The sequence below is a fragment of the Natator depressus genome, chromosome 28 (genome assembly GCF_965152275.1).
Source record: "Natator depressus isolate rNatDep1 chromosome 28, rNatDep2.hap1, whole genome shotgun sequence".
In the NCBI taxonomy this organism is placed as follows: Eukaryota; Metazoa; Chordata; order Testudines; family Cheloniidae; genus Natator; species Natator depressus.
This window is the reverse complement of record NC_134261.1, coordinates 13,868,699-13,883,637: the sequence shown is the minus strand read 5'-3', so window position 1 is coordinate 13,883,637 and position 14,939 is coordinate 13,868,699. Positions and strand designations below refer to the sequence as shown.

At 46.1% G+C, this 14,939-nt stretch overlaps 1 protein-coding gene across 4 annotated transcripts; it reads left to right on the top strand.

The window, feature by feature from the left end:
* The first annotated feature begins 220 nt into the window (after window positions 1-220).
* Window positions 221-13,379, top strand: LOC141978898 (uncharacterized). 4 transcript variants are annotated; one of them, XR_012636442.1, is made up of 6 exons: window positions 221-791; window positions 2,020-2,129; window positions 2,739-2,865; window positions 8,981-9,094; window positions 9,430-11,167; window positions 11,703-13,379. XR_012636442.1 is itself a non-coding variant. In XM_074941249.1 (5 exons), the coding sequence occupies exons 2-5, from the start codon at window positions 2,049-2,051 to the stop codon at window positions 11,061-11,063; spliced, it is 1,956 nt and encodes a 651-aa protein (XP_074797350.1). In that variant the 5' UTR covers window positions 221-791; window positions 2,041-2,048; the 3' UTR covers window positions 11,064-13,379. The 4 variants fall into 4 exon arrangements, 3 of the variants coding, with proteins under 3 accessions (XP_074797350.1, XP_074797349.1, XP_074797351.1); XM_074941249.1 differs by having other exon boundaries at window positions 2,041-2,129; window positions 9,430-13,379; XM_074941248.1 differs by having other exon boundaries at window positions 9,430-13,379.
* The last annotated feature ends 1,560 nt before the right edge of the window (window positions 13,380-14,939 follow it).

Below are 14,939 nucleotides of genomic sequence, written 5' to 3'. Positions count from 1 at the left end.
CGGCTGAGCCCTGGGGTCGCTGTTACCCCTGCCCCGCCCCCCCGGTTCTGCCCCTGCCCGGCGGCGCCTCCCCCGGGCCTAGCCTGCCCCTGCCCCCGTCCCCGTCCCGGACTCTGCCCCGCAGCCTCTCTCCTGCCCTTGCCTCCAGCGGCTTCACCGCTACCCCCGCTCCGCCGCCCATTTCCGCCCTTGCTCCGGCCCCCCCCGCCCCTTTGAGGCCCCGGCAACAGCAGGCAGCAGCTTGTTCCCCAGCCAGGGCATCCGCTGCAGCCCAGGGTGCTGACGAGCATGCTTAGGCCTTGGGGGAGCAGCCAGCCCAGCAGCGCTCAGCGCCCTGCCCGTCCGCCGCCCCGGCCCCGGAGCTAGCGCCGCCGTGGAGAGAGCCCGCTCCGGCTGGGGACACGGGTCTCGATCCTGCGTCCCCCCAGCCTTTGCCCCCGTCCCACGGCTTTGTGCCCGGAGCGGCTGCCCCGCAGTTGCACCTCCCGCTAGTTGCAGCCCTGGGAGCGATGGGTACTGGGAAGAAGGAGGCAGGACTTGCAGAGAACAAAGCACAGAGATCAGACACCTGGCAGCACGTGGGGGCGGGTGCTCTGTAAAATACAAGACGCTGCTCCCTCAGTCCGTTGCCTTATTGGAAACCCCGGACGAGCAGCTGCTGCTTCCCCAGCAGGGTCTGTGCTGGGGAGAGACCTTCGTTAAAGCTCGGTCCCTGCCCAGCCGAGGGTGGGACTAGCCCCCCGTGCAGCCCCGGACTCCGCCAATATCAACTCCGGAGCCAGGGACTCCAGGTGACTGAGAGAGACCTTGGGGAAAGTGCTGGGGACGGGCAAGCAAGTGACTTTCTGCCCAAGGGATTCTCAGATGTTGCAGACGCTGGGAATCTGCTCTCTAGTTGTTAATGTGCCTGCCAGAACAATAGCGGAGCTGCTGTTCTCAGCTAGAGCCAGGATCTGTCCCAGGCACAGCTGGGATTCCGATGGGGAAAGAAGTGGTTCCCCTTTGTGTGACTGGAGGTGGAGGTATCAGGAAGGGAAGAGATGGGGGAAAGCCAGAGTTGCAGGGAGGGGAAAGACAGTGTGAAATGTGGTAGATTGAACTGTCTTTGTGCAGTCAGGAAATGGGGGGAGGGGTAAGCAGGGGGAGGGAATGGCATCCTTTTCCTGTTTGTGCCACTTCCCTCTGAAATATTGATTAAAAATTCCTTCTAGTTCTTCCCCTTTTCTCTCTCATTATCATATATGGATAAAAAATCCTTGGAGATTTCCACCTTTTCCCTAAAATTATTGACTCTCTATTCTCTCATTTTATTTTATTTTTTCCATAATTCTCAAATAACAATTTAAATTCTCTTCCGATTGGGAGGCTTTTCCCACCCATTTTATCTGCAGCCATTTGTCCTTGTTTAGGTGGGAAATTGTTGTCCTGACTCCTGAGTCATTCCCCAAAAGGGATCTGGGGTTAGTGGGTGCTGTTTGGGGGAGCCCTCAGACACAGCTGCCTCTAGGGTGGGGAGGGGGTGGCTGTTCTCTGGTAGCAACAGGGCATGGAAGGGGTACTTTTCTAGCATTTTGTTCAGAGACTTTGTTACTGGGAGACTATGGCCTTGTCTACACTAAAGGGAAAAGTCAGTCTAAGCTATGCAATTTGAATTACATGAATAGCATAGCTTAGATCTACTTACTGCGGGGGCCACACTACGTGATGTCGACAGGAGACGCTCTCCCATCGACTCCCCTTACTCTTCTCGATCAGGTGGAGTACAGGAGTTGATGGGAGAGCGATCAGCGGTCCATTTAGTGGGTCAATTTAGCGATCCTCTGGTAAGTGTAGACAAGCCCTTAAAAAAAGTCTGTGGGCTTAGCCCTGGTGGGAGGAGCCAGGTCTACCCTATAATAAAGTGACCAAGCATTTTCCCAGCATGGCAGAATCTAGGATATCTGTTTGCTGAGAAAAAGCCAGGTGGAAGCAGGAATCATAATGTGAAATTAACTTACGCCAGTTCTGAAACATCTGCAGTTGCCCTTCTCGCCCTGCCAGGCTGCAGAATGACGTCCATGTTTCGCTCCAGCTCATCCCATCCTCCCATGGGACAGGGAAGAGAAATGGCTGAAATGGAGCCAGTTCAGGTAGGGATTATTGGACGGTTTGCTGGTGGGTTCCTCCTGGAGGGAGAGGGACAGCAAATCGGGTGGAGAAAGGGAGGAGGCCAGGCAAACCTGCTGGGACTTTGAAAATACGTGGCTTAGATTCTAGGAACAGACCCATGAGGTTGAAAGGTGGAAATGCCCTAATTTGTGGAAGAGGAAACAATCCACTTAGATGGGGCTAGGAAAATTGACCAGATTCCCAGTGCTGGAGCCTGACCTGACTAAACAATGGTGGCTTTGAGATATGAAGGGGGCACCCACCAGTGCGGCTTAGGGGAGATGCCCCTCCCATCATATCCAGCTCCTCACAATGAGGAGGGTGTTGGGCTTCCTACCAGGGAGCTCTCCCTGGACCCTGTGAGGGGCTCCATCTCCTGTATCAGTCTCTGGCTAGTAGATGTGTGATGGATCTGCCGGGACAGAGAGAGACAAGGGGCTTCCTGTTTGTTTCCTCACCCTGCTGTGGGGTGAGACTCTGTTGACTGCAGACCTCCAAGAGCTTCCATTTGATTAGCTCCGTTTCCCCAATGAATAGTGGTGTTCTGACTGGGGCAGCAAATACTGAGTTGGGGGCTCTTGCTCTTTCAGGGGCCGGTGACCTTTGAGGAGGTGGCTGTGTATTTCACCAAGGAAGAGGGGGCTCTGCTGGACCCCACTCAGAGAGCCCTCTACAGAGACGTCATGCAGGAGAACTATGAGAACGTGACCTTGCTGGGTAAGGATTCCTGTCCCCTCAGTTCTTATCAGGGGAAATGAAGAGTTCAGGTTCACATCACCCCCACAATGCAACCTCAACTCTGCCCTGTTTCAGCAACACCCCAACATGCTAGTGACACGCATATTAGCACTCTGCCCTCCCCTGCTACAGAACACTTTGGAAACAGAGCACAGGAGCAGTATAGCATAAAGTCTAACATCTTCTTTTTATTAATGCAAAACTTGGATATAGGTCCTATGTAGGGAACAGAAGTTTCTGACACCTCTCTGGCTGTCAAACACAGCCTACGGCACACAAACCATCTCAGACTTATAAAGTGATATCACCCCTCTCCCCAAGGATTCCTTTTCAGTCATTGCTTTCACTTTGCTCTGACTGAACCCTGGAGACCACTAACACATATGCCACCAGGCTGCTGACAATCTCTGGGACAAGCACACACCCTTGTGCACCTTCACTGACACAACCTACAACACTCAGCATGGAAATGAGGCATACTTGGACCCTCAAGGTTCAAATGCACCTCTCTGCATATCACAGTCACAGCTCTGTCAAACTGCTCCAACTAATCCCTCCATCATCCAATTACAGGTACAGCTGACTCAGTGCACACAGCTGGAGGGCATGCAGATAAATGCTGGTATTCCAATCTCTGGAACACAATACAAACAGTGACATGTTATTTTAGTCCTTCTTTGTCTCTGTTGTAGATTTATAGACTTTTTTGGCCAGAAAGGACTATTAGGTCATTTAGGCTGAGCTCTTCTATAAGACAAGACACAGAATTGCATCCATTTACTGCTGTATTGAGCTGAATACCTTGTGTTTGACTAAATCGTCTTCCAGAAAGGCATCCAGTCTTGACTCTAAAACTTCCTGAGATGGAGAATTCTCCACTTCCCTTGGTAGTTTGTAAACCTTTGCACCAGCCTTACTGAACCATTCCCAGTGGCTAGTGCCAATTCCAGGGCTATGGAAGGGGCAGAGCCAAGGTTGTGTTGCAGGTGTGGCATGTACTTTAACTCTTCATTTCATAGTTTTTAGAGGTTTAAGTTTAGCTGCCATGCACATGCTGAAAGGACATGATTCAGCTCAGGGCAATTTGAACTTTGCATGATTGTAGTTTATGGGTTTATTTAATTACCTTGATTTTTTTTAATGTGTTTTTTTTTTTTGCCACTATAACTGTGTCTACCCTAGAGCTTTTGCTAGTGTAGCTATGTTGATTTTTGACATTCCTAACTGACAGCTATTCTGGCAAAATTTTTAAGTGCAGACTGGGAAAGAATGTGCATGTGAATTTTAGATCACTTTAAAATATTACTCTTAACCCTAACATTTTGGTATCAGAGGGCAGAACTTCCTAGAAGAATATCTCCAGGATGCACGACACACATTGTCTGAAAGGTAGCAGAGGTAGGGCTCAGTCTCAAATTCATGACTGTAAATCCGGTTCAATGGCCACAGCATATCCCCTTGAGCCAACCTTTTACTATGACAGCAGATTTCTGGAAATCCTCTAGCAGTTCATAGAGATTTCGTCTTGCTGCACTAGTGCATTTCAATGGCATTGACTCATCAGTTTAGCTTGTGCTGTTCTAAATTCCAGATTCTACAGTTATTAGCTTTTTTCACTACTGGTATCCCAAAGAGGCAGTAGGTGCCATGTATTAACTGAAATAAATGCTAAGTTACTGAGATCAGTTGGGAGACAATGAGAACCATAGTTTCAGCCCCAGCTCCGTGGGAGACAAAATTACAAGAGCAAGATAATTTTATAAAAAGCTGTGTAGGATGTGTGTGGGCGGGGGGGCTCTATTTTAGGAACCTCTTGATCAAATAACCCTATATTTGGACAATTAGCTCTTCCCTGAATGCCCATGAAAAATTTGTCCAATCCGAATAAACATGAATTTGAGAGTAGTTAGAATAGTTGGTCTTTAAACAGAAAATAATGCTTCCATTGAGCTAGCTCCTGCCTCTCGGGGCAGTGGATGACCTCTGCCAATGGGGGAACCCTTCCCATTGCTGTAGGGAGTGGCTACACTGACGCATTACAGCAGTGCGGCTACAGTATTTCAAGGGTAGACAAACCCTGAGATACGACATTCAGTGACACCCCCGTCCCTCCTATTCCTTACTGCACTGAACCCACCAGCCCATGCTCAATGGTCCCAGCTTTCCTACAACTCTCTCATTGTCTCTGGGTTTCTCTCTGTGAATAAGAAGCTGATCGAAGGTGACTTCTTTTATGGCTGGTGTCTTAACTTTCTGGGACATGGAGTTACTGTCTCTGTGCTTTAGGAGCCCCTTTGATGAGCAGTGTCTGGCTGTGTGTTTTCCCAGGTAGGGTTGCCAACTCTTCAGGATTGGCCTGGAGTCTCCAGTAATTAAAGATTAATCTTTAATGAAAGATTGTCATGTGATGAAATCTCCAGGAATACATCCAACCAAAATTGGCAACCCTATTCCCAGCAGAGATGGGGAAAGTTAAATCCATAAGGACATAAGAATGGCCATACTGGGTCAGACCAAAGGTCCATTCAGCCCAGTATCCTGTCTGCCAACAGCGGCCAATGCCAGGTGCCCCAGAGGGAGTGAACCTAACAGATAATGATCAAGTGATCTCTTTCCTGCTATCCATTGCCACCCTCTGACAAACAGAGGCTACGGACACCATTCCTTACCCATCCTGGCTAATAGCCATTAATGGATTTAACCTCCATGAATGTATCTAGTTCTCTTTGAAACCCTGTTATAGTCCTAGCCTTCACAACCTCCTCAGGCAAGGAGTTCCACAGGTTGACTGTGCGCTGTGTGAAGAAGAACTTCCTTTTATTTGTTTTAAACCTGCTGCCCATTAATTTCATTTGGTGGCCCCTAGTTCTTATATTATGGGAACAAGTAAATCACTTTTCCTTATTCCCTTTCTCCACACCACTCATGATTTTATAAACCTCTATCATATCCCCACTTAGTCTCCTCTTTTCCAAGCTGAAGAGTCCTAGTGTCTTTAATCTCTCCTCATTATGGGACCTGTTCCAAACCCCTAATCATTTTAGTTGCCCTTCTCTAAACCTTTTCTAGTGCCACTATATCTTTTTTGAGATGAGGAGACCACATCTGTACGCAGTATTCAAGGTGTGGACAAACCATGGATTTATATGAGGGCAATAAGATATTCTCCATCTTATTCTCTATCCCTTTTTTAATGATTCCTAACATCCTGTTCGCTTTTTTGACTGCCGCTGCACACTGTGTGGACATCTTCAGAGAACTATCCACGATGACTCCAAGATTTCTTTCCTGATTAGTTGTAGTTAAGTTAGCCCCCATCATATTGTATGTATAGTTGGGGTTATTTTTTCCAATGTGCATTACTTTACATTTATCCACATTAAATTTCATTTGCCATTTTGTTGCCCAATCACTTAGTTTGTGAGATCTTTTTGAAGTTCTTCACAGTCTGCTTCGGTCTTAACTATCTTGAGCAGTTTAGTATCGTCTGCCAACTTTACCACTTCACTGTTTACCCCTTTCTCCAGATCATTTATGAAAAAGTTGAATAAGATTTGTCCTAGGACTGACCCTTGGGGAACACCACTAGTTTACCCCTCTCCATTCTGAAAATTTACCATTTATTCCTACCCTTTGTTCCCTGTCTTTTAATCAGTTCTCAATCCATGAAAGGATCTTCCTTCTTATCCCATGACAACTTAATTTACATAAGAGCCTTTGGTGAGGGACCTTATCAAAGGCTTTCTGGAAATATAAGTACACTATGTCCACTGGATTCCCCCTTGTCCACATGTTTGTTGATGCCTTCAAAGAACTCTAATAGATTAGTAAGACATGATTTCCCTTTACAGAAACCATGTTGACTTTTGCCCAACAATTTATGTTCTTCTATGTGTCTGACAATTTTATTCTTTACTATTTTTTCAACTAATTTGCCCGGTACTGACGTTAGACTTACCGGTCTGTAAATGCCGGGATCACCTCTAGAGCCCTTTTTAAATATTGATGTTATATTAGCTATCTTTCAGTCATTGGTTACAGAAGCTGATGTAAAGGAAAGGTTACAAATCATAGTTAATAGTTCCGCAATTTCACATTTGAGTTCTTTCAGAACTCTTGGGTGAATGCCATCTGGTCCCGGTGACTTGTTACTGTTAAGTTTATCAATTAATTCCAAAACCTCCTCTAATGACACTTCAATCTGTGACAATTCCTCAGATTTGTCACCTACAAAGGACGGCTCAGGTTTGGGAATCTCCTGAACATCCTCAGCTGTGAAGAGTGACGCAAAGAATTCATTTAGTTTCTCCACAATGACTTTATCGTCTTTAAGTGCTCCTTTTGTATCTCGATTGTCTCGGGGCCCCACTGGTTATTTAGCAGGCTTCCTGCTTCTGATGTACTTAAAAATCAGTTTGTTAATACCTTTTGAGTTTTTGGCTTTTCTTATTACATTTTTACATTTAATTTGGCAGTGTTTATGCTCCTTTCTATTTACCTCACTAGGATTTGACTTCCAATTTTTAAAGATGCCTTTTTATCTCTCACTGCTTCTTTTACATAGTTGTTAAGCCATGGTGGCTCTTTTTTAGTTCTTTTACTGTGTTTTTTAATTTGGGGTATACATTTAAGTTGGACCTCTATTATGGTGTCTTTGAAAAGTGTCCATGCAGCTTGCAGGGATTTCACTCTAGTCACTGTACCTTTTAATTTCTGTTTAACTAACCTCCTCATTTTTGCATAGTTCCCCGTTCTGAAATTAAATGCCACAGTGTTGGGCTTCTGAGGTGTTCTTCCCACCACAGGAATGTTAAATGATATTATATTATGGTCACTATTTCCAAGTGGTCCTGTTGTAGTTACCTCTTGGACCAGATCCTGCACTCCACTCAGGACTAAATCGAGAACTGCCTCTTTCCTTGTGGGTTCCTGTACCAGCTGCTCCAAGAAGCAGTCAATTAAAGTATCAAGAAATTTTGTCTCTGCATTTCGTCCTGAGGTGACATGTACCCAGTCAATATGGGGATAATTGAAATCCCCCACTGTGATGGAATTCTTTATTTTGATAGCCTCTCTAATCTCCCATAGCATTTCATGGTCACTCTCACTGTCCTGGTCAGGTGGTCGATAATAGATCCCTACTGTTATATTCTTATTAGAGCATGGAATTACTATCCATAGAGATTCTATGGAACATGTGGATTCATTTAAGATTTTTACTTCATTTGATTCTACATTTTCTTTCACATATAGTGCCACACCCCCCTCCCCCACCCCCACGACCGGTTCCCTCATAAGTAAGGCTATGATTTAGTCACAGAGGTTGCGGAAGTCAGGGAATCCGTAACTTCCAAAGACCTCTCTAACTTCAGCCTGCGGAGGTCAGGAGCTGTGGAGTATCCCCCACCTGCCGTGGGGGAACCCCGCAGCTCCCAGCCACCACGGGAAGCCCTGAGCTCCTGGGCAGCAAGGAGAACCCCACAGCTCCAGGCTGCCAAAGGAAGCCACAAGTTCCCAGCCGCTGCAGGCAGTGGGGCCCTGGAGCTGCAGGCGGTGGGGGTACCCTGCGGCTCCTGGCCGCTGCAGGTGGCGGGGGAACCCAGCAACTCCACACTGTCGCAGGTGGCAGAGACCCCGCCAGAGCTCCAAGCCACCGCAGGTGGCAGAGCTCCCAGCTGCTGCAGGCAGTGTGGGGCCTGCAGCATCCAGCCACAGCGGGTGGGGGAACCTGGAGCTGTGACACCAAATGGGCGGTAGGGGCCCCGGAGCTCCCAGCCAGCCCGCAGCTGCCCAGCCATCACAGGCAATGTGGGGACCTGCAGATCCCCATTTTGTCAGGGATATTTTTAGTAAAAGTCATGGACAGGTCATGACATCCGTGAATTTTTCTTTATTTCCCGTGACCTGTCCGTGACTTTTACTAAAAATATCCCTGACAAAATCTTAGCCTTACTCATGCACATTTGAGCACCTAGGGAGCTGCCCCCAGGATTTTACTGGTTAAAATGGGCTGGGGTTAAAGTAATAGAATCTTCTTTGTGATGAATGTCCCATGAATTCCCCTGATCTCCCTTGTTTTCTTTCCCCTGAACAGGATTTCCAGTTTCCAAACCTGATGTGGTCTCCCAGCTGGAACAAGGGCAGGAGCCATGGGTCCTGGATCTCCAGGGCTCTGAGGAAAGGGGGATCCCGAGAAGTGTCTGCATAGGTGAGGAATCATTAAATCAATTCTAGAACTCTCAGTGCCTGAAAGAAACAGCTGGGACTCCCTAAAGAGACCCTATGAGCTCTTGGAGTTTAGGATTATCCCCAGGAGGCATTTTATCCTCAGGGCAGCTATCACAAATGGCTTCCTATGGCTCCTGCTTTGTTCCCTCCCTGATGGGAGGTGGAGGCAGAATCGCTTCCCTCCTCTCTCCCATATGGAGAAGAGTTTTAGAGTATTCAGCGACTAGGTTTTTTTTCTGTCTCTCCACCTCTAATTTTGGTTTGTTTCCCCCTTTTCCATCCCTGTTTCTGAGGTTCCTCTCTCTATCCGAGCAGGTGCTGGGATGTTGAGTGAGAATGAGGAGCAGAATCCTCAGCAGGAAGATGGCGAGCAAGTGGAACCACATGGGGGATTATCACAAAGATCCAAAGGGAATGTGTCCAGGCATCGTGTGCAGGGAAGAGCCTGTGAGAGTGAGCACAGGCCAGAGAGGGAGCAGAGAAACCAGCTCAGGGAGAAAGAGGGTAAATCCATTTATTGTCAAGGAACTCACAAGGATCTCAAGCAAATCACAGCCCAGCAGATAAAACCTACAGGAGAGAGAAAAAACACATGCACTGAGTGTGGGAAAAACTTTACTCTGAACTCCACCCTCATTAGACATCAGAGGATCCACATGGGGAAGAGCATCTATGAATGCTGTGAGTGTGGGAAACAGTTCAGTGAGAAATCAAACCTTATTAAACATCAGAAAAGCCATACAAGAGAGAGATCCTATCAGTGTTATGAGTGCAGGAAAAGCTTCAGTCAGTGCTCATCCCTTCTTAGACATCAGAGGATCCACACAGGAGAGAGACCATATGAATGTTGTGAGTGCGGGAAAAGCTTCACTGTCAAATCAGATCTTAATAAACATCAGAGGATCCACACAGGAGAGCGTCCCTATGAATGCTATGAATGTGGGAAAAAGTTCACTTGGAGATCAGCGCTTATTAATCATCAGAGAATCCACACAGGAGAGCGACCCTATAAATGCTGTGAGTGTGGGAAAACGTTCCGTCAGAGCTCAGGTCTTATTAATCATCAGAGAATCCACGCAGAAGAGCACCTCTATGAATGCTGTGAGTGCGGGAAACAGTTCGGTAAGATTTCAAAACTTATTAAACATCAGACAAGCCACACAAGAGTGACACCCTATGAATGCTGTGAGTGCAGGAAAAGCTTTACTAAGAGCTCATCCCTTATTAGACATCAGAGGATTCACGCAGGAGAGAGACCATATGAATGTTGTGAGTGTGGGAAACGCTTCACTGCCAGATCAGATCTTAATAAACATCAGAGGATCCACACGGGAGAGCGCCCGTATGAATGCTGTGAGTGTGGGAAAAAGTTCACTTGGAGCTCAGCGCTTATTAATCATAAGAGAATCCACACAGGAGAGCGCCCCTATGAATGCTGTGAGTGCGGGAAAACGTTCCTTCAGAGTTCAGGCCTTATTAATCATCAGAGAATCCACACAGAAGAGCACCTATATGAATGCTGTGAGTGCGGAAAACAGTTCAGTAAGAAATCAAAACTTATTAAACATCAGACAAGCCACACAAGAGTGACACCGTATGAATGCTGTGAGTGCAGGAAAAGCTTCACTCGGAGTTCATCCCTTATTAGGCATCAGAAGATCCACACAGGAGAGAGACCATATGAATGCTGTGAGTGTGGGAAATGCTTCACTGTCAAATCAGACCTTAGTAAACATCAGAGGATCCACACAGGAGAGCGCCCCTATGAATGCTGTGAGTGTGGGAAACGGTTCACTTGGAGCTCAGTGCTTATTAATCATCAGAAAATCCACACAGGAGAGCGACCCTATGAATGCTGTGAGTGCGGGAAAAGTTTCATCCGGAGCTCACACCTTAATAGACATCAGACCCTTCACAAGGGAGATACACAGCATAAAAACTTTATGTAGGGCAGAGAAAATACATTTTTAAAAGGACATTTGCTAATTCTTACATAGTGACCTTTTAGGGCTGTTTGCACCATTTGCATCACCATGTTCTCTCACTCCCTCAGGTGAGTTGCCCACTTTTCTTTTTGCAGGTCACCCTTCTCTGGGATGAATCCCGTGGTCCTTACTACTAATTATTTTCTCCTGTGAGTCATGGGAGTGTCTCTCCCTCCTGCCAGGAATATCCATCAGCCCCAGCTGGGGGAAATGGGAGTGACCTCAAGTAGCTACACTGAGCAAAAATCGACCTTGGCTTTGTCTTCTCTAGGATTTTCCATGGAGTTGGCCTGATCGAGGTAGCTATCGTAATGTAAACACACAGAGAGCTTTGCCGTGTTGACATAGCCCAGGCACAATGGTTGGGGTTAGCTAGCACCTTCCCCTTTGACATGTCCTAATCGACAGCAATATTCATACTCTAAACAAGCCCTGAGCATCACATTCATACTGTCACCCTACTAGCAGAGTGATTGTTAGTCACCAGGTTCCTCCTTTGGCAACAGATTCCCATTCTCAGTTGTTCTCATGCTGGTCCAGGTTGTGCTGGACAGCAGGTGGTCCATTCTTTTCACCATTTTTCATATTTAAAATATATTTCAGTATAACAAAGAAGAGGAGCAGGAGTGAGACAAATGTATCATTTCGGCCTTTGTGACAGCGGAAGGAAATGGGCTGAGTCGGATGGATTCCCTCCTTCTCCATTACAGTCACTATGCCTGTTCCCTCCAGCAGCGCTGGTGTCTGTGTGAGCCACAATGGTGTTTATCCTCCCTTTATTCTACCCCTCCACCTCCCAAAGAGTCCCTCCAATTGATCATAAATCCAACTCATTAGAGCTAGAGATGCAAGTGTCACAGACCTGGATGGAGAATTCCAGTGGATCCAAAACACAGAGTGATCATTCTATCCTCGTTTCCATCTATTGGCAAAGCCATTTCTGGACATTTTCCTGCTGATCTGGGATTGTTAGCAGATGAGAAGGGTGGCAGTTTTTCCCCATTATGATGTTGCTAATTATTTTTGTAAATAACACGACTCCATAATAATGAAGTGCTGTTGAATGAAGCAGGTTTGAATGGATCAGAGGAGAAAATGATGGGGGAATCTACTCTCCTGATCATTTTTGAGTAATCAGATGTAACCTGCTCTGGAATTTCATTTTGTATGAAAGAGAAAGTGACTTATACTGCTCTGTGTTGTTGCTTTTTCTCTCTCTCCTGAAGGCCATTTCATCACATTATTGAATATTAGTTTTGTTCTCCAGGATGTAGCTCAGATTTATCAAGGAATTTGGGACAAATGACTGTTTGCTAAAAGAGTCCTTTCTTATTTTAGTTTTGACTTTCCCCCACTGCTGCATGACGACTTGAAAAAAGCTCAAGTGCAGTTCACTCATCAGGAGAGGATGCTTCAAACCATTGGGCATGCTGCCAAGGAAACAGTAGTGGGTTTAGGGCTCCACTCTGAAATGGTGAACAGCAGCACACCGATAATTGTGCAACTAACTGAAGTAACTGGGTGCATGTGTCCTATGATTTAAGAAACGCTGTCCCTGTCTGTGTTGATTTGGAAAAAATAAAGTTCATTTCTGGTGAACTTGCCCATTACAGATGCTGCAAATGTGCACTACAATGAACTCAGGGTGGAATGTGATATAGCTGCAGAATATCTATTTTTAATATACTCTGCTCCTTTGGTGACTTACAGGGATTCTGATGCAGGAGTGTTTCTAGTCCCTAACTTGGACCTGTGCCACCAGTTTAAAGAAACAAATTGGGCATGTTTGGGGAAGCCATTCCTCACTAACACTGCTCACATTTTGGGTGGTTTTGTAAAGGATTCAATTCCAAAGAAAGTGTAAATGTACCCTGACCATGACCAAGGATTTGGCAAGAACTCAGTTTGATATAGAAGGCACCCAGTAGTTGATTTTCATCCCAGAGAAGGAAGCTGTGGTGAACTATGGTCCAGGTAAAACTTTTTGTTCTTTGGTTTTTTGTTTTTTTTTAACACTGCTCCCTAGTTCATTGTCTCTGATTACACTCCCAAACGATGCCATGGCTCGATTGGAAGGTCCTTCACTATTTGGATCCAAAGTTCCATGAGGCAAAATGAGAAATAGTTGATGCCTTCAGAGGAGATGTCCTTCTTGCCCAATCAGGCTGGTGAAGGATTTCATGCTGTTGAAATGGTGGTGACTGATGAGAGAATGAATGTCAAGTTCCGATTTCAGACTGCTGGATATACAAATGTTGAGTCCTGATTCTAGGCTTTTGTCTCGTAATTTTGCTCTTGTGTCTTATGCAGTTGTGCCACTTTGCCTCCACCTTCTACTTCTTTGAAAGATTGGAAGGTGTGAATATAGAGCTGAGGTCCTTTTTCTCATGATGCAAACCTTTCCACATAGTGTGAGATCCCTTCCACTAACACTTATGTCCAAAGCCCCAGAGATAAATGAACTCACAGATGTGGAAAGCTCCTATGCTGGTGTAGATCACATTTACACAGTGCTCACTTGGTGGAAATGGGGATTAAAAGAAAACTAATGTATGATAAAATGTTATAATCTTTGAATATGTTCTTGTAACCAGTGAAAATGAAATTACCAATAAGTTCATTACTGGTTAAAGCCTAACTTAGTGATAACCTGAATTATATTGGAACACTGTGACTTACATTGGTTTGTTTTTTGCTAGTAATATGTGAAGTGGTGGCTAACCTTAAGAACTTTATTTGATGTAAAATACCCCCTGTGGACTAAGGCATTCTGAAGTACATCATCACTCCAAGGTCAAGATGGTGGAATGCGTGAGAAAAATAGTGTATAGGAGAACATAGAACCAGACTTCAGTTGTTTCTATTTCAAATAAAATATGTTTTGACAAGCTGTAAAATAAAATTATGTAAGGAGACAAATTGTGAAACCTTTTACCAAATTAGACTGTATGGGTCACTAAGTTCCCCTCTTCTCTGCAAAGCAAAGATGTATAATCTCTGTCATGAGATGTCCCTGGTTCTTTTTATGAATGGCAATGGATGCATGATGCAATAGATTTGTTTTTCTGTGGGTTTTTCTTTTGGGGGGGGGTCACCTGTTGTTTTTATAGGAGCTGAGACCCCTTTTTCTGTTTAGAGGAAGCCAGCTGTTATGACTCAGGGTATGTCTACACTACGGAATAAGGTCGAATTTATAGAAGTCGGTTTTTTAGAAATCGGTTTTATATATTCGAGTGTGTGTGTCCCCACAGAAGTGCATTAAGTGCATTAACTCGGCGGAGTGCTTCCACAGTACCGAGGCTAGAGTCGACTTCCGGAGCGTTGCACTGTGGGTAGCTATCCCACAGTTCCCGCAGTCTCCGCTGCCCATTGGAATTCTGGGTTGAGATCCCAATGCCTGATGGGGCTGAAACATTGTCGCGGGTGGTTCTGGGTACATATCGTCAGTCCCCCCCTTCCCTCCCTCCCTCCGTGAAAGCAAGGGCAGACAATTGTTTCGCGCCTTTTTTCCTGAGTTACCTGTGCGGACGCCATACCACCGCAAGCATGGAGCCCGCTCAGGTAACCGTCACCGTATGTCTCCTGGGTGCTGGCAGACGCGGTACGGCATTGCTACACAGTAGCAGCAACCCATTGCCTTGTGGCAGCAGACGGTACAATACGACTGGTAGCCGTCCTCGTCATGTCCGAGGTACTCCTGGTTGCCTGTGTGAGGTCGATCAGGAGCGCCTGGGCAGACATGGGCGCAGGGACTAAATTTTTAGTGACTTGACCAGGTCATTCTCTTTAGTCCGGCAGTCAGTCCTATTGAACCGTCTTATGGTGAGCAGGCAGGCAATA